Source organism: Chelon labrosus (assembly GCF_963514085.1).
Source record: "Chelon labrosus genome assembly, chromosome: 14".
Classification (NCBI taxonomy): domain Eukaryota; kingdom Metazoa; phylum Chordata; class Actinopteri; order Mugiliformes; family Mugilidae; genus Chelon; species Chelon labrosus.
Genome location: NC_140347.1, coordinates 24901712 through 24921337, shown reverse-complemented (window position 1 = coordinate 24921337; position 19626 = coordinate 24901712). Strand labels below are relative to the sequence as shown.

Sequence of the window (19626 nt, the reverse complement as noted above, 5' to 3'; positions counted from 1 at the left end):
GGGGATCTTCCCCACCAGTAGAGGTGTCTAATTGACTACGATAGAGGGGACACAACTCCCACACACACATGAGCTGTGATCACCTGAGTGTGTGTCAGTCGCAGAGTTGTTTTGTACTTGCAGCGATGACATTCGTGAACATGTGTGCGTCAGTGCCAGCAAAAACCCCAACAACAAACAGCCTTGTGTCATCATTCGGAGTGATGAGAGTTTCCGTGCGTACGTTTGCACGCGAGACGTGGGCCGAGAAACTGAAAATAAATACCCTGACTTCATTGTTCCTCTCATTAACTGGAGGATTATGTCAAGATCACACGGGACAGGGTCGGACATCTATTTGACGCTAAGTCCTTCTCTGACAGGACGGATGCTCTCCGCTCTGCACAAATCTTCTCCTTTCAGTTTTCTTACCTTGCGCAGACCCCTCCCTCCCTTCTTGATCTCTCTCCCGTTCTGTCTTTATTTCCCTCTTCTCTGTTTCTCTCTCCCCTCCTCTCTTTCTTTTTCTGCGCTCCTCCCTGAGTGACAGCTCAATACCCAGCTCTCCCAGGCTTATCTAGCCTCAGCAGATGGTTGACTTGGATCACTGTTCATACGCCACGATCTGGGCTGGTGATAAAGACTGTTACAGAGTGACTATACGCTATCTCTCTCTAGCCCGCTATTTCTTCCTTTCACTCAGCTCCTCCTGATCTGTCGTTTCCTCCCTCTCCATCCACCTCTTTTCAATTCAGCGCTCTTCTACCTGGACCTCTCTTCTCTTCTCCTTGTCACGTCCTCCACCTTTCTTAGCTGTCCCCTTTGTCCCACCACCCACTCCCCCCCAATGCTCCCCTCCGCGTCTCCTCATCTCTCGCCATCCCTCCATCCCTGCACATTGAATCTGGTGCTGCGTGATTGTCTCCGCTTCCCTGCTGGGCTGGCGCCTGTCTAAAGGGCCCCAGGACCCTCACACACTGAGGGGCTCCAGCCATGCCAGAGATGCCTCTTCGTCCTCTCTTCTCCAATATCAGTTCAAAAAGGTCAAATTATGTATCTTTTTGCACGTTCTCCCCTCTGTTATCAATGTCGTACATATCTGCAACAGTACACTGAAAGAACAAACATGTGCTCTTCAAAGTGCAGCACCCTGAAGCCATTCGAGGCTCTACAGTGCTGTTTTCATTCACATGATCACTTCATTTAAGCATCTGATGCATACTTCACAGGATGCAGATGCCTATTTCGTGCATACTTCACTTGCCTGGATCCGTCATTTGATGTCGTCCTCACATATTTTTTTTTCATTCTACACAGCCAACCAGCAAAGCAAAGTAGAAGGGCACTTCTTGTACATGAAAAAAGGGACTGAGTGCTGGGAGCGATATGAATGACAACATACAACACAGCACCTTGTACGGCAGCAGGGAAGCAGACTGGCACTTGCACACACCATACATTAGAGCAATGTGTGCCAGTGTAATATGAGAGGGAAAAAACATGAAAGGCGGGCTGGAGTCGCATGAAAGTGAGGTGGTTTCTTGTGGAAAATGCAACGAAAGGTGGCTAAGATTGATCACATAACAAGAACAGTGATGCCAGCATGGGTGTGCGAGGAGCTGCCGTCCCATATGTGATGGAAAACCTCCTCCCCTGCCATTCACCAAGGGCTCTCTCGCTCTCTCTCCCTCTCTCTCTCTCTCCAATACTCCAGACAATTTGCGGCCATCTTAATCTGAACGGTGGAATCTGGCAACCGCTCCGGAGCACCTGCATCCGTCCAGCCTGACCCGCTTTTGTTCTGGTCCGACCCCCTAACTTTAGCCCCTAATTAACCCAACAGAAACTAATTAAATACAGCTCTAGTGGACCAGACGCCAGACAAAAAAAAAAAAAAAAGAGAAGAAGAAGGAGGACGCAGAGAATTGAGCGGAGTGAGGGGAGAGCAGGTTGACGTGACAAGAGTGGGGGAGAGGAGAGAAAGAGGGAGGGGGGTGAGGAGATCCAAAGCTTGGCCTCCAGCCTCTGAGACCTGTTCAGACAGACAGAACCACAAGGAAGGAGAGATTCAAAAGAGGAAATGTGTGTGTCTGGATCTTCCTGACCATCTCCACTGAGCTCCATTCTGACCATACACATCTTTACACGCTGTCATTTTCGACGTATTTTGAGTTCCCTTCTTGTAGATTAGTATATCTGCCAATTGCTGTAATCACAAGCGCACCAGTCACATGATGCAACTGACACCCTGGAGATATTTGGAAAAGGGTATAGACAGGATGGGGAGAGCTGCAGAGAGACAAGAGCGGTGCACAATGAAAGCAGGAGGGAATAAAGGAGGTGTGTATGCGTGTGTGCGTGTAGAGGGGGAGAAGAAGGTACGGGACAGACTTGTGAGAAAGAAGATAGGCCTATATAAATATGGGTTCAAACCAGCCAAATGTCTCTGGCAAGGCACGACGGCTCCTAGTCCCAGGCACAGCTAGCTAAGTGATAGTGAAAGTAATTAAGAGAAGCCTGTTCAAGTAGATAGGCCTGCAAAGGAGATTTGAAGAGGGGAACTGATTGTGCATGTCTGATTCCAGCTCTTCAGAGAGTTCTCAGCCTCAAGGCTTAGCTTTAACAGAGCCGTCTCTCTCCCCTTCTATCGCGCCGTCTCTTTCTCTGTAATGTATATTTATAAAAAGAATAGGCCTCTTTTTATAGTAAAACTTAGATATGATTATAGTAGCCGCGTAAGACAGGGAAAAGGAAAAAACAGCAGGTGTCAGAGTCTGTGGTGAGCTTGATATTGCTTTTCTATCTATCTATCTATCTATCTATCTATCTATCTATCTATCTCCCTATCCTTAGACATTTTGTGCCGTACTCTGTACATATGGCATTGATGTTCGATTTGAAAGTTGTCTTAATGTTGTTGCCACATAGTGATCCACCTCAAAGTACTGGGTTCCATCTGAGGACACAATAGAGCAACAGTGCCACCTAGGATGAACTTGGACATCCTGCAAACACAGTGTCTTTCTTGGAGGTTAAGTTCAGTGTCAAGTGTAGTTGTGACATCCACCTGGGAAATGTCTCAAGTATTGTATGTATTTCATTTGTTTAGTTGCACTCACCTATACAGTGTGGTGTAGGAACATTTCACGGTTTCACTTTTAAAAATCGTAACAGGATGAACAAAAAGGTCTAGTTTGTGTTTTCATAGTTAAGTGAAAATAGGATGAGTTTTGAGAAAAGCTGCTTTTTGTAGCTGACCTATGTTGTGTCTTTCACCGTGAGGTGAGGACAAGTGCTGCCAAATGAGCGCTCTGCAATAATATCAGTGCGGTGACTTTGCTTCAGCATGCATCCTTCTTCGCAGTAGGTGGCTGAAAAAAAACAATGGCAAAAAAGACAAAATAAAAGCTCTTACAAATGCACAAGGAAAGCAAATACATTTTGAATCATATATGTTTGGACACTGACTCATATCACGACTTAACACAAATGCAAATGCTACACTCGGAAACAACTCTTTCACCTGCTTCATCAGTTAAGAAATAATGAAGGTATAGCCCACATACATCCCTAAAACAGCTTTTGAGTCAACCGTCCAATCACCTTTGAGGCTCTGAAAATACAGAACTTTGTGTAAAAATGGTTGTAATTCATACACATTCCCTTAGATTTGAATGTGAAAGCCCTCAAATGAAAGCTGAAAGTCTGCACTTTACGTCCATATTCATTATATGGTCCCAACAGTGTCCAAACATAAGTGGATCTCATATACATAGAGATAATATCAGAATGTTTACAGAAATACACAGTTCTTGCTTAACAGCATCTTGAGTGCTTAGATTTGGATAGCTGAACCAGGGGTTCACATAATCCCATGTCACTTCTCTCAGACTGTCAAACTAATATTGCTGCTGTGACTTACTATTAAAAAAGACACTTACTTTCTCTGTTAAACTTTAACAGTTAAGTCGCTGTCTACTACACAATGGTGTCGCCACTTACTATTTACTCCTTAATCTTGAAATACTCCATAGATTCAGCTGCACTGGATGCTGAGGTAAAAGTTAAATATACCTCTGGGAAGTGACGGAATGGAGGTAGCCTCAATCTAGATGCCGCTGAGGACACGATTGAACAAATTTTATTTTACTGCAGGATGAAGAGGCACAGTGATCTACTGGCGACATCTGCTGGAGAAACTACCACATTGCTGTTACAATAGAAAACCAACCTTCAGCTTGGCGCCATCTGCTGGTAAGAAAGTAGAAGAGTCAGCAGTTATTGAGCTGACAGGGCAGTGAACCCTTAATACGACTTCCTCAATGACCTTTGACTCGTCCATTGTCAAGATACTAATTTTCTTTTTATACAGTCGAAACGTATGCAGCTGTAACTGGCGTTAAATAAACTTTACGAGGTCATATTTAAAGTTACATTTCAACACGGCTGAAATTACTAATATACATAATCGTGTCATTAATTTTATAATTACTTAGTAATATCACGTAAAGAGTAGAAGCATAGGATACATCAATGCAACGAAACGTCCTCTACTTATTTAATTGTCTACCGCCTGTTGTTTCGTGATCTGTGAATCCCAATGTTGCAATAGTAAAAAATAAATAAAATAATTAAAAAAAAAAAAAAATCCGACTGTCATTTGACATTAAATAGAGGAAGACTGGGGGAAATTCTTTATTTCAGCAAGTAAAATACTAATGGTTCCCGGTATCTGAAAAACAAAACGCAACTGTCATGCGTTACACTACTGTCGTAAAACGTCTCCGTCTGCTGTTGCAATGGCGTTTGCTGCGACAGCACTTTGCGGCAGCAGGGAAATCGAGGAGAAAGCAGCGACAAACGTCGCCAGCGGATACATTAGCACCTCTGAAATCCGCAGATTTATGCAATATTCGGTGAAGTAACTTATATATTGATTGTATATCCCTCCGCCTTGTGGATGACATTGTGTTCGACGTTTTCCACGCGAGAATCTCCACCTTAATGCAGTGGGATGGCCACAGTGCCGCCTGGGCCTAGTAGCGCACTGCCTGCATCCCCGGCTGAAATTCCTCCTTTCCCCGGGGCTGGGAGAGGGGAGCCGGCGGCGGAAGACGGAGAGCCGGCCTGCCACACAGAGGAGCGTGTCCCCGCTGGTACAGGGAAGAAGTCGCAGCCGGTAAACGAAGCCAAAAGGTCGGTCAAGAAGAAGCAGAAAAACATGCTAGCTCGAGCTAGCCCGCCGGCGCTTCACCTCAAAATGCAAGCCCGAGAGCAGCAGCAGCTGAACGGCTTGGCCAGCCCCTCGGAGGACCTTGACAGCCACCAACACGCAGGAAACCAGCCTGACAATCCGAGATCGTCCGTGGACAACTATGACAGCAGCAGCAGCGGCAGCAATGAGGGGGCTCCAGTCGCTAGAAACAATAGTGAGCACTGCCAACACGAAGGCCACAGCCCCTTCTCCAAAAACGGCAGTCACTCTCCCCTGGTTAACAATAGCATGAACGGCATGCCGGGTTTCACAAGAACTGAGGCGGCCTATGAAGGGAAAATCGAGTTTGACCTCACGCAGCCCCCGAGACCGCCGAGCGACGAGCCGCCGGACTCGGCCGGGCCCTGCGGAGAGGAGGAGGAGGAGGAGGAGGAGGAGGAGGAGAGCACCGCTGACCTGCAGCAGCCTCCGTCCGCGGAGCTAGCCCGGCTCGACCTGAGCAGCTCTCCCGGCCGAGCGGAAGAGGAGAACCACGGCATCCGCTATGTCCGCTACGAGTCCGAGCTGCAGATGCCGTGGATCATGAGACTGATCACCAAGGACTTGTCTGAGCCTTATTCCATTTATACCTACAGGTACTTCATCCACAACTGGCCGCAGCTCTGCTTTCTGGTGAGTAAACTGAAACCCTGTCCCACTAAAGAAATGATGTAACCTCTCTTAAACTTTACCAATCTAAGTTCCAAGTGTCATCCCCCTGGCCTGTGGACTGGGTACCTCAAGTTGCATCTCCACCTGTCAGTGTGTCTCAAAGTCAATCACACATACTGCCGACACGTTGGATTGTCTTGGTTGGAGCACTGATGATAAACACACATGGCCTAAACACGTAAACGTCTCACATGCAGCACATAGATTTGAAGTTTGCATTTTAGTCACTGACAGGCCTCAGCACCCGCCTAACCGTCACAAATCCTTTGGAAACATGGGACAAACAGGACAGCGTTTCTATTGGTTCATGAGTAATGTCACAATCTCTTGTTGAGTGATCTGCAGACCACCACGTAAGAGCATGTAACAAATGTCTCAGTGCTTGGTGGAGAGTAATGTGCTTTAGGCTGGTGTTTCCTCTCACACCTACTGTTGGCGTTTTCTACACTGTCCTGTAATTGTTTATCCCCAAAAGCCCCAAGGTCGTAAACTGCCCAGTTCCAGTTTGTTTGGATCACCACATGTGACATAAGAGGAAGTGCAATGAAATGAAGGTCAGAGGTCAGCTCAGGCTCAGCCAGCAGAACCGGCGGGACGACAGGAACTTCAGAGGAAATGTTGCCGAGCCTTCTGTGTCCACACTCGGGGGGACCTAACTGTTGTGTTGTCTGTCACAGGCCATGGTGGAGCAGGAGTGTGTCGGCGCCATCGTATGTAAGCTGGACATGCATAAGAAGATGTTTCGTCGTGGCTACATCGCCATGCTGGCTGTGGACTCGAAACACAGAAGGAAAAGCATCGGTGAGAGCTCAGTACTCCCTTAAAAAGACATTTAGATCAAGTTGAGCCATGTTATTTGCAACCAAATCATCGCTATGCAAATGTGCCATTTAGATAGTTTAAGCTTTCTGGGTTATACTTTAAACTAAAGTAACATTTCGATATTGAGGCAGGAAATGGAATAAAACAAATGTCACTGACGTCTACCGTTGACTCATCTGTTTCAGGTACTAATCTGGTGAAAAAGGCCATCTATGCCATGGTGGAGGGTGACTGCGACGAGGTAAGATGCGCTCTGTCAATTTACATGTCCTTTTTTAAAATTTGAATACATCCAGAACATGATTACATTTAGTTTAAAGACTAAGAGACATTTAGCAACTATGAGCAACCATCCACAGGGTTTCTCTCTGACACTGGCAGACATATGCAAGCTGTGTGGCAGCATTCTCAGTCAAGCGTTAGAACACATCAGATGATGCATCATGGAAAACATAGTACTATAAACCCATGTTTTCATTTAGTGCTTTGTTGCTTTTTATTCCATTTGAGCATGAACTAAACCAAACTGAAAAAACTGTGGTTTCAGTTTGCTATTTCAACGTTTTTCTGCCCTGTCCTTCACTTATCTGAGTTCAAAAGCAACCTTGGTTTAAGTGGCAGCAATCCCGAGCCTTTCCGTGTTTTTCCTTTTACTCTGCTACAGACTCTTTTATATGCTCTGGATAGCCACATATTCATCTAGGTTTTGAAATAAAGGGGAATCTCCAGAAAGAGAGTGTGTGTTTGAGGTGAAAATAAGATTCAGTATTAAAACTTCAGACATTTTTCACTTGACTGAGACCGGAGGACTGGTACATATGATGCCACATGTTTTCATAGGAATATATTTTTACATTTATCTAAAAAAATATATATGTTTATATAACAACCAATGAACTGTGGCACAGGACCTGGATATTTCAGCTCTGGTTCTGTATCCGCATCCTTTGTATGGAGTCTAAGAAAACGTAACATGCACTAAGGGATACTATGCAACTGTATAGGTCTCTTAATATTGATCCTAAAGTCTACTGTTTGGCTTCAGGTCACAAATGCAGGTTCTGAAAAGAAGCAAACTTTACACAAATGTGTCTGCTCACTGACACGGCCATGTTTGTGTTCCCAGGTTGTACTGGAGACTGAGATCACAAACAAATCAGCCCTGAAGCTGTATGAGAACTTGGGTTTTGTCAGAGACAAGCGGCTGTTCAGATACTACCTGAACGGAGTGGACGCGCTGCGGCTCAAACTGTGGCTCCGCTAGAGGGAAGCAGAAGGGACGGGGGAGGACGGGACAGCCGGTGCTGTTCACCTCGAACACTATCAGCTTTGACAGCCTCAGCTCTGGCCTGGTCATTTCGCTCTTCTATTCACAAACACACACACACACACACAACACACACACACGCGCGCCTGTGTACAAACGTAAGGAGTATGCACATAGGTATGCATAGACACACAAACACGCCCTCCTTTTATCCCTGACCTCTGAACAACTGTTGTTTAGGCAGAAATGGACGGAAATCCCACCTGATGTTTTCATGAAGGGGCCCCTTATACTTTCTGTGACGAGGAGGGGGGGCGTGTTAGGGTGGTCTCTGGGATGACCTTGACTGGGGACTAGATGACATTTCGACCTTGAAGACGTGACGCCTCGTCGACGAGGGTGCGAGGTGCGACGCAGCTCAGGTGAGGACGGGCATCCAAACCCAAGAGGACAAGGCGCCGCACCGAATCATCCAGGACAAGACACACTTCAAGAAAACGACACCACGTGAAAAACGAGGAAGTGGGGCAGTAAACACGGACTGGGAAGAAAAATATTTGTGGAGTTTATTTTTGTGTTTCTTTTTTAACCTTGTAAGTTGGGCGGGGGACGGAAAAAGCTATAGTGTGACTGCGTGTTTGTACCGCCTCATGTGTTCTTTAGAAAGTAAGTGGCTATTTTTTTTATTATTTTTTTTTGAGTGTGTGCGGCGTGGCTGGTTTCACTGTGTTTGTGTGACTGTGTGTGCGCGCTCAGTTGGAGTTGTGCGCCGAGTATGTTTTTGTTTCCCCATCCTGTCCAGTGGGCGCGGCGTTACCGTGCTGCCGCCGCCGCCGCTGCTGCTTCCATCGCCTGCCTCAGCCTCCAGGACTGAAGCCTGTAAAGATATGCATGCATTTATGTTAATGTGAGCGCGGGAATAAGAGCGTGTCGATTAATCCGGTCTGAGGCTAACCTCTGAACCTCATCCTCTGTTTTTTTTCTTTTTTTTTTTAGTAAGCATGTTAGTGCAGAGCAATTGATCGAAACAAATCACTCCATTAGCTCAAACTTTGCCCAACTTGCGGCTCTACCACCTTATTGCTTCGGTGTTCTACCCACACCGACAGGGTGTGGTTGGGATTTTTCTTTTTCACCATTTTTTCAGATCAGAACTCATTTTTCCCAAAATGCACTGCCAGCCACTGCAAAATTCAAAAAGGTGAAAATTGCGTTTTACAAAAGAGACTCCTTGCCAACGACGGTGTAGTCAAATGTCACCTCTCTGTTTACTAATTTACATTTTTGAGTCCCGATTCTCCTCCTCGCAAGTGCCACTCAGTCCGTCAGCACTAACGGCCGCGGCTGCAGCGATCCTCCTGCTGACTCGGCGCGAGATCGAGGCAAAGTGTTACATATGCTGGATTCCTGTTTGAGTATGCTGTGTGTGTTTATCTTGATAAGAGAAAAAAAAAAGGAAAATAGACAAGTATTCATAGCGGATTATGTTTTATTCTTTTTGTTTGCTTTCAGTTTATTTAGATTTGTCTACTATACACCTTTATAACGTGCTGCTCGTAAGCGGCTGAGTCCACGAATGCACTTCCCCCCCAGGTGCCCGAACTCACAGCCAACCTTCTGAGATGTCCATCCTGGAACACAGCGTATATATGTGCACCCAGATGTTCCAGTACACACTAATTGGCAAAGAAAGTCTGCTTCAGCCGCTTTTGTTTCTCCTCCTGAAAGTAAAATGAACAAAGGTCAGATGCACTTCTTTGGAAATTGCTGCAGTGTGTATGTTGTTAAGTGTGAATGTGTCTGCGTGCTGTTTTAACAATGGTGTGGATCTGTTCTGTCAGACTTTTATTTCTCTACTCTCCGAGGCCCCGCACAGGAAAAAGAAAAAAAATATATATCAGAGCCTTCACGGTGCTGCGTTTTTGTTCTGGCCCAACGAGGACTTGTTAGTTGTAGGAAGGAACGAAAGCGCATTTTATTTTATAGCGTTGCAAGAGTTGATGTTGTTTGGAAGGCGGGAAAAAGATTGGAACGAGAGCTGAAGGGAGAATAAACCCTAAAAATCAGCTTTGATTTTTTCCCAGAGAGAAACAGATTGCAAATGCAAATTCTTTTTTTTATTTTTTTTGTTTTTGTAGCACTTTAAATTATGCAATTGGACATCTGCGTGCTTTTGTCTACAATATTTAAAGTAGAAAGCACTGCGAGACGCTGCCATGTGGCACTACTGAAAATCTGCTACAAATATTGGCAATAAAACAAACGTTCAGAGTAGACGGCGGTGGGAATGATCTAAGGAATATCTCTATGAATGAATGACACTACAGGACCTCGTTCGTGTTTCGGGTTAATTTCTCCCTTCAGCAGTTCATCAGAGATTTTACACCCCAGGAGCCGAGGACTGGAAGGGAGAGTAGATGTTTACAGAGGTGCCACCCACACAATGGTCTGTCTGTATAAGTTTGTGTGCATTTGGAACAATGGATCACATTACTTTTTTTTTTTTTCAGATTTGTATACGAGTGTTCTATTCATCTGATATATTGAGAGCATGTTTTTTTTGTTTGTTTTTTTGTGAATCATGTGTTGGGTTGGGGCCGACTTGGGTTTGATTTGTCAGATTTGATTTTTATTTTTGAATTTCTGTGCTACTTTAGCCCATCCAGAGATGGTGGCGTGAGAACGATGAGCGTACAATCTAGACCCCCCACCCACCCCCGAACGCCGACTATTATCTCTGCTGCTCATCAGACACTGTTTAGATTTTTATCGTCACCCTGTTGAAGCTCTCTCTGGTTTACTCTGGAGGTCGAGATCTCCTGTCCCCTTCTTCTGTGTTCCGCCTCCGTTTCGGGCCTTTCTCCGTTCACGCACTGACCTCTGTTGTGAGGAGCGGATAGGTGCCACCTTAACAAATTAACCTGTCCTGTTCTTTCAAAGCGTCAGTTATAGGAGGTGTTTTTCAAGAGCCTGTTGACTTTTTGTCTCAATCCTGTGAAACTCTGGCAGTTCCATCAGTTAAATGGGCATTACGCTGCGAGCTGCGTGGCTCCTATTTAGATCACGATCACAGACTGAAGGGCTTCGTCATCAACATCAGTTTGTAGCCATGGCTCATGGTATTGCCAGTTTTCTTTGACAATGACTCCTCTGTGTTTGGAATCAGTTGTGACTTGACATGCCAGTTTCAGTGTTCACAGATGTCAGTTTATTTCCCCAACCTGGACATCTGCTTCACTATCACGACCAGGGGCGAATGTCATCCCACATTTAAGACTATAAATTCCCTAGAGAATCCAGTCTGTCGGTCGGATAAGTAACATTCGTATTGGGCGTCACCACAACCAACCACAGGGGCTTACTGCAGTCTTTCTGGGGGCGAAAGCCAAGCGCCGCCTCTATCGCCATCCATAAAGTGTGCAAAAGGGCGGGCGAAAAGGTATTTTTTGCATGTCTGTTTCCCTCTGTTCCTCCTCCCCGTCCCCCTCTCTTGATTTTGATCTGGAAATGTCCGATAGCTTTTATTTAATGTGGAAAAAGAACACAGAAATAAATTATTTGATTTTTTTAATGCTGTAAAACTGGGTTATGTTGTCTGCTGTGTGGAGTGCTTCACGAAAAACACAATTCACGGCCAAGCTGTGTTTTAAGGAAGAGTCGCAGTCGGACATCTAGAAGAGTTGTTTATTTGACCACGACCTGTTTCATATCTACATACAGAGACAAAAAATGTTTCCAGTATTATACATCACACTTAACCCTAAAACAGTATTATTGCATATAAACAGGCAGTTGTACATTAAACATGACAGATGGCTCTTTATTGACAGAATATAGGTTTTAAGAAAAGACACCTCGATGTCAGCATCACCTCAAATGCCTCTTGTCTGTTTGGACCACGACAGAAGACTAAATGATTCCTTTTTCCTGCATCAGAAACATGACGTTCTGGGCCACAAAGCGTTGAGCAAACCTTCTCCTTTATCTGCTCTTGTCGGAGGCACACATATAACACCACTGTACAAACTGAGCTAGTTTTAAAGAAAAAATGTTTGACGTGTGAAAATATGAACCTCTGCTTCATTGTCATCAGTGTTTGTGCTTTTCCAGCCCACAGAAACACTTCATTCATTAGAAGTGTCTGCGACAAGTCTGAATGAATAGACTCAGACACAGTCACGCACAGGGGCGGGCGAAAAAAAGGAACATTTCGCAATGAGTTCAAACCAGAGTTATATTGTACATCGAAATCTGTTTTATGCTACATACTTTTCTAGGATGATGGTATTTTGTATGTGCTTCACACAGTAACTTCTATGGATTTGAATAAAACGTGTATATTTCCACAATTCTCACATTTAAACCAAGCAATTAATTCAAAAGAACTGCACGTGACGCTTTCTGAAAGGGGTGGAAATCTTTAAGGAAAACCTTTTGGGAAAGAATACTTGTTTGCTTTTATACCAGGAGTTGGAGGAGATGTTTGATACCACACAGACGCATATCTTTTGGTTAAATATGAAACGAGGAAAGACATGTCTAAGCATAAAGACTGGAAAAAGGACATCTTTCATAGCTCTGTCCAGGTGACAGAACCTCTAAAGCTAAGTACTGTAACACATTAAGTCTTGTTTGTTAGGCAGTCAGTGCCCTCAGCCAGCAAGTAGTTTGGCATTATGTTATGTACATATTAAACAAGATATAGCATGTTTATTTGTGAGTTTTAGGAGTGGCGGTAGGCAGGTTTTGGTACATTTTGACGGAGCCTTTCTAGCGGCTACCTTCAGCTGGTAGTCGCATACAATAATAGTATCTTTATCTTGTGGTGTTAAACTGACAAATCATCCAATTCTCTTCAGCTCCTTGGCACGAGGGAAGGAAACTGAGCTGTGCCTGGTGAGAATCGTTAACTAAGTTTCTCTGCAGTGTTTTCCACAGCTTGAGAATTTCCATGTGGTGGTGGACACCATGAGTTGTTATGTTCATGTGGAGACATATGAAGCGTTAACCAGATTATTTTCTCTAGCGGCCACTTGCAGATGTTTCCAGTTCCCCTCATATGCAGGCTACTGACAGGTGGCTAAACTAGCGTGGTGGGAAGCAGGAAGCGAAGCAAAAATAATCTGAGCAGAGTCAAACTTTCTTAACTCAGGAAGAAAAAGGAACGATGACTCTGACGACGAATCCGGATGCGCCCTGTGGTTTGTCACATGAAACCATCTTGTAAACTCTTTGAAAAGGGCAGACACTTTCCAAAAGTACTTGGCAAGTGTTTTTATGAACCATATATTAAAGATCAAAAGTTAGCAAGCATTCAGCAAAGCTCAATATGTTTGTCAGTAGATGATTCTTGTCGTTTTTGACATTCATCACATGTAAAACATGCCTATAGCTGCCAGTCATTCTTCCTATAATTCACTGCTGGTCCGTACATAGTGGGAAGCGTGGCAATGTGATCTTGTGATTTCACAAATCTTGGGAGAATCCATATGCCTGGCAAGGTAAAGATTTGTCTCCCTTCAAGGAACCACATTTCCCAACGTTGCAATGATCTAATCCAACTCCCAGAGAAAAAGCAAATAAGAGTATTCCCAAAATGATTCCTTTAAATATCTTAGATGTCCAGCAAGAAATAAAACTTTATTTACACTAACACAACTGACCCAGAGTCGGCTTCATATGCGGTAAATATATTTACATTGTTTATGTAATGCGACTCTTCTACAGCCCTTTTATTACTCGACAGAAGACCTGTTGGGTCTCACTGTCCCCCTTCGCTCCACAAAGCTACCAAACCAAACAGCAACGCTTTCATCCTGTCAATACCACCCTGCTAATGCATTTTGTATTCATGAGCAACGGTATTATTTTTTAACGTCAAAGTGCTGCACGCCAGCCCTGCCCGGCCTTTGGAGTCAACATCACCTGGCGACATTTAGAAAAGTGCTCACATTGGTGCTTTTGGAAAGGGAGGGGGCACAAAGCTGACCTGTGTGCAGCCCTGTGCAAATTATGCCCTGTACTCAGTCACATTCTGTGGATCAGATGAGTCATACCCAAACAGCCCATGGTGATTGGAGATGCAGTAGTCATAGTGATGGGGGTTTTCGCCAAGCCTCCGTTGGTCAGCCACAAAAGAAACCCAAAAAGCTCATTAGAATTCATCCTCGGAGCTGTCGGCCAGCAGCATGGCTTGGTCCTGACGGCTGGTGCCGGGTTCTCGAGGTTGCTGTGGAGGAAGAATAAACTTGATGCATTTTGAGACTCACAGAGGCTGAAAATAAAACCTGTTGGATACATTGTGACTTGTCGGCAATAACAAGTGAAAAAAGTGAAAATAAGCGATTAGGGTATTGACCTCTGGCTGTCTGACCTTCCTCCTCTGGTGTTTGAAGCTGTTCCTCCTCTTGCGATGAATCATCCTGATGCTGTAGAGGGCGCCGACAATTAGCAGGGCCCCCGTGATGCCAATGCCCACAGGGGCCAACATCCCAGACACATAGCCAGCCTGCCGACGGTGAAGATATAATGGTCAAAACGGAGCAGAGTTATAATCATCTCTATTCTGAGTAAGTCTTAAGATCTCTTGTACCCGAAGTTATAAATAAAATATTTGTGGTTAATTTGCGTTTAATGAAGAGACATTAGGAAGGTGAATGGTACAAATTATGTAAACTAAAACCTTGCATTAGCATTTGATTTGATGTGCTGTGTTCCAGTACCCTTCACTTCTTGAACTGCCTAGTTTAATTTAATGCAGCAGAGCCTGCAATTACCACTTGTGGCCACAGAGGCCGCTGTTATTTGCTCAGTTGCTTTAAGCAGACCATAATGAACAAGACTGACACTATTCTATACCGTTGTTGCTGTCATTGTATTTGATGAAAAGAATAAGTACATCCCTCAACTCTCTCCCATTTCCTTACTCTTCCTGTGCCATCCATTTAAAATCACATCACATATACATTCATTTTTAAGGCTGTTCATTGTTGTTCTTAGCAAACGTTGGTCAAAGAGGAGTTAAATGGTTAATTTATGGTCTACTTCCTGATGCAGATTAATACACACATGTATATATACATGTATGTATCAAGGCAAAATAAACCACAGTGTGGATATTTCACCTGACGCAGCTCATGTATGTGATTTTAAAGGTTTCGGGAAAAGAATGTAACTGGTGGCAGGGAAGAATATAAAACATCAGTTTGTAGGATCGGTTAATTGTCAGTTTTTCTACTGATTTATGGACACAAAGGAGAACTGGGCGTATAAACATCCTTTTTTTCTCCTGTCTGAAAACTTTGTGAAGGAATTCATATGCTGTTGGACATGCAAGACTATGTAAAGACAGCAGGGGGCAGTCTCACCTTTTCTCTGATTAGCTCTACCCAGCTACGCACTAGAAGAAAAGAGACATCAATTTAGCAGCATAACATATTTTTGTGGGCTTAGTTAAATATTCCTGTTTGTTTGGTCTGTTTTTTAAAAACACAATACTTTTGTAAGTATTAAATACATGTATTGTATCATTAAGTGCATCCTATTATATTCCACAGCACACACAAGATGGCATATAAACCATGTCTCATACTCAATCCCTGGTTTTGTTGAACCCAGACTGGAGGTGGAGGGATGAGACTGTATGGAGGCTGCGTTGAGGATGTTTTAGGCGTTTCTGTCAGGTCCTCTTCACTATCTTCTTCTACTGATTCCTCAGAGTTCTCATCATCTTCATCCTCCTCTGTCCAGAATGAAGAAAATGTATCTGTTCACGTGTCTGCTCAATAGCCAAGACGAACATTTTAGAAAATTTTGATTAATTAATTTGTCGAGAAAACTCTTCTTACCCTCAGACTCCATCTCTTCTAACCCAGATCTGGACTTGTGCACCGGATGATGGGTTGCCATGGTTACAGTTGTCATAGCATGCTGGAAGGATGAAGAGGGGGTGCCGGTGGAGGGCAAGTTCTCTTCAAGGTTTGGTCTCCTCTCAGCAACTGCGTGTCAGAAATCAAGTAGAATAAGGAGAAAGCAGGAGTAGTGCACATTTCATCATGTGTGAGGGGGTCACACATTTCAAGAGATTTTGAATAAGCCGTACTTCATGGAATCAGACCCACACATCTACAAGTGTGCATGTAGACAAATCATGCATACTGCATTACAATAATTTGCATTAATGCCACTGGTCAAAGTACTGGGGGGAAAACTTGAAGAGAGGAAAAGACCAAAGGTAATCTTTCACACTGAACATTTAGTCGGATGAAAGTAAATTTTGTTGGATAATTCAAAACTGCAACTAACGAGAAGAAAACTAGGACATGCTGAAATTGGTAAAGAGACTTTTAAATAAGTTTCTGAAGAAACATTCACAAGAACAAAATGTTCACTGTGCAGAACTGACTGATTTCCAACCAGAGGGTGCCTGGAAGGAAAACAACTTTCATTAAAATGAAGCTAAAAATGTGCTTTTCTACATATGAAAAAAATAAATTGCACTCTGCTTCAAAACTGGAGTTTAAATGTAGTTTCTCACACAGTTTATTAAAATGAATGAAAAATGGTAATACATATAGTGCATGTGTTTTGAAACCTTTTGGGAGACGCCAATGAGCATCATGTTGCCTTTGAGATCCATCCATTTACTCTGGTCCTGCCTGCTCACCTTTCTCTGAATCATCCTCCATCTCACTTCCACCTTGCTGCTGTGAAGTGGATGGAACCGAGGAGCTGAATGGCTCCAGGAGCTCAGCGCCGGATGTCTGCCAAGGTGAAGTCCAGTCTGGCATCAGCACAGACTGGGCCTGCGAGGGACCGTCGCTGTCAGTCTCTACAGTGACCAGCTGATCCAGGTCCACGTCTGCCAGAGGCAGCCCTCTTGTCGCCATGGCACCAGGAGGCTGAGCACTGCCTGGCACCAGGGTGACCGCTGCTGCTGCTGCTCCCTCTGGTGTGACATCTTCAAAAGGCTCAAAGATGAGAGGGAGAGCCTCTGACGACATGGTGGCCTCCGTGGCTTCATCTTGAGACATCAGGGCCGCGGCATCTGCTGCAATTTGTGTCAACACAAGCACAGAGGCACAATGGAGGTCCTTGAATGCAGCGTGAGAATTACATTTTCAAAGTGAAGAATTTCTTGTAAAATTTTCAGTGAAATAAATGTGGTCTAAATCTTTATATGATCCTTCTGGTTTCAGCTCAGTTATTAAACTTGCAGTTTATTCAAATGCTGAAGTAATATGAAAAATGTATGTTATTTAGTATGTTTTTATTCCCCATGCAGCTTTCTCATTAGAAGCATGTGCACTATGTCACAGTCAGGTTTATGGGGCAAATAAGATACAAAGCAAAGAAGAAGAAAATATTGTTTTTTAGATAAGAAGCTATAGCGTAGAGGGGTCTGTCACAAGGGAAACTCTTACTGCGTTTTCTTTAGTCTAAAGCGTTTCTAAAGTAGGCTGAAAAATGCATAAAGACTGCAATCCTTTTACATAATACCATTTTGGGAATTGAGTTTTCAGCCTGCTTCCTTTTCTACTGGGAGACAAGCTTCATCAAACAGACAATCCCCACACGGACACATATTGGCTCAGACAGACTCCTTTAATCCATTCCCCTCTCCTGACTCGCTGAATAATAACCTGCCTGGCTCTTTACAATAGCCTGGAAAGGAAATATGAAGGGTGGGAAAGAAAGAGACAAGGTTAGAGGGTACATAGATAGAGAATCCTCCAAAGAGCTGTTTAACACTCCCTGCCACCAGCCATTTTCTCGGCTGTTGTGTGCGCTCTCTTTTTTTTCAGACCGGAGTCAGGAATAGAAAGTAATTAGACTGCCACGGGTCCCAGCTGGGGTTCAAAGTGGAGCGTGGAAAAGCAGGCACCTTCTTTGCCAATCATCAAAGCCAATCTCAGCCACTAGATACGTCGCTTTCATTTCCGACACACTTTTTAATGAAGCCTCCCGAAACCCTGCAAAATCCAACAAGCTGGAAAATGCGGCTTACTGTGGAGGAAATTCTTACAGGGTGACGGTGACTGCAGAGCAGTACCTTACACCACTTTGAAGTCATTCTGTGGGATTAGTGACCAATAAAGGATTAGAGAAAGTTTCACCACAATAAAAAAAGTAATCCACATGTGTCCATTTTCCATTAACAACTAAACTTTTCTTACTCACCTCCGCCAGGTCTTGATGCCTCGGTCCACAGGCTTTCTGGGCCATCTTCTCTGGGCATCAGGTTTGGTCCGATTTCAGGTAAATAGGGGTCTGGGAGTGAGGATACTGTAGCGCCGTCGTGGCTCCAAAGAGCAAAAGGTGTGGATGTCCGAGGTGTGATGAATACCAAGGGAGGGATGGGATTGTGAGAGGTCAGTTTCTGGGTCCAGAGGGACATGGAGGGATTTGGAGGTTCTGAAGAAGATGTCAAGCTTGGTTCTGGGTCTTTGTCCTGGAAAGGATCAAAGCCAGGCAGTTTTGTCTGGCTAACCCTGTCCAGCTGTGGCGGTGCTGTCGTGAAGTCCAGCGACCTACCTGGTGTCCTCTCTGGAGTACTCAGGTCCATGTCCGTTTCCTTTCCTTCATCTGTAGGACTTAAATCCTCACTGCTGACAGGCAGGTCCTCTTTTCTACTCTCTGGATCAACTGAAGCTGCCTTCGACTGTCTTTCGGAGTCTCCGATCTCAGACGTGCTCTTTACCTCCCTCCTTTGGCTCCACGCCTCTCCGCCATCCTCGCTCGGCCCAGATCTTCCATCAAGGCTGTCCCCGTTTTCTGTCTGCGTCAGTGGATCTATCCCCTCAGGTCGTCCATCTGGGCCAGTACCTCCTCCTCCACCTACATTCACCACCAGGCCTGTCACATGTTCGGTATCTGTGGGTGAGGGCTCTACATCTGTGGCGCGTATTGACCGAGCTGTTGTTAAAGAACTGGCGCACTCCCTTTCACAGGAGCTGTCTTGCGTGGTGGGGTCGAAGTTTGGGAGTTGGACAGGGGCTCCGTAGACACAGAGATAGCCCCAGGCTAGGAGGAGGCGACGGAGCGTCCCAGACATCAGCATCTCTGTCTCGTCTCAGTGCCTGCTAACAGTCAATGCAAAGGATAATTAGGCTAGAGGTGAACAACCCCTGCCTCTAACTTCTACACTCAGCAGACACGTGGACAGAAAGACAAAAAGGAGATGATTACAAAGGTGATGCGAAGTGTGTTTCAGATGACAGAGAGAACAACATTTCTGCATGCCCTTGTTTTGTTGCTGCAGTTGCAACCTTTTCAGTTCAGATGAAATCCCCTTTCATCTGATTCTTCTGTTCCTTGTGCATAAACAGAAGGAAGTGCATGGCACACAGTGGGAGAGAGAGCGAGAGAGACAGAGAGAGGGGGAATCTGACACAGCAATCCTTAGCACCCCTCCGCACTTCACCTATAAATAGCAGCAGGTTTTCTATCCTCTAGGATCCTCTTCAGATGGCTCCATGAATGTTATGCTAAATTTGAACGTCACGCAGAGTTGCATCTAAATGAAAACGAGGCGTTTTGCAAACAGAATACATGTGAACACGACCACACATCTCACTGAATCAAAAACAAAACGGGTGGCTCATTTGTTGCTCCATAATGTATCCAACTAATA

The 19626-nt window shown here is 44.6% G+C and overlaps 1 protein-coding gene across 1 annotated transcript; it reads left to right on the top strand.

The window, feature by feature from the left end:
- Positions 1–4663: 4663 nt before the first annotated feature.
- naa30 (N-alpha-acetyltransferase 30, NatC catalytic subunit) lies at positions 4664–12953 on the top strand. The gene is made up of 4 exons (XM_084559995.1): positions 4664–5866; positions 6583–6706; positions 6913–6968; positions 7854–12953. Exons 1-4 carry the CDS (start codon positions 4994–4996, stop codon positions 7989–7991), a joined length of 1191 nt encoding a protein of 396 aa, XP_084416121.1. The 5' UTR covers positions 4664–4993; the 3' UTR covers positions 7992–12953.
- The last annotated feature ends 6673 nt before the right edge of the window (positions 12954–19626 follow it).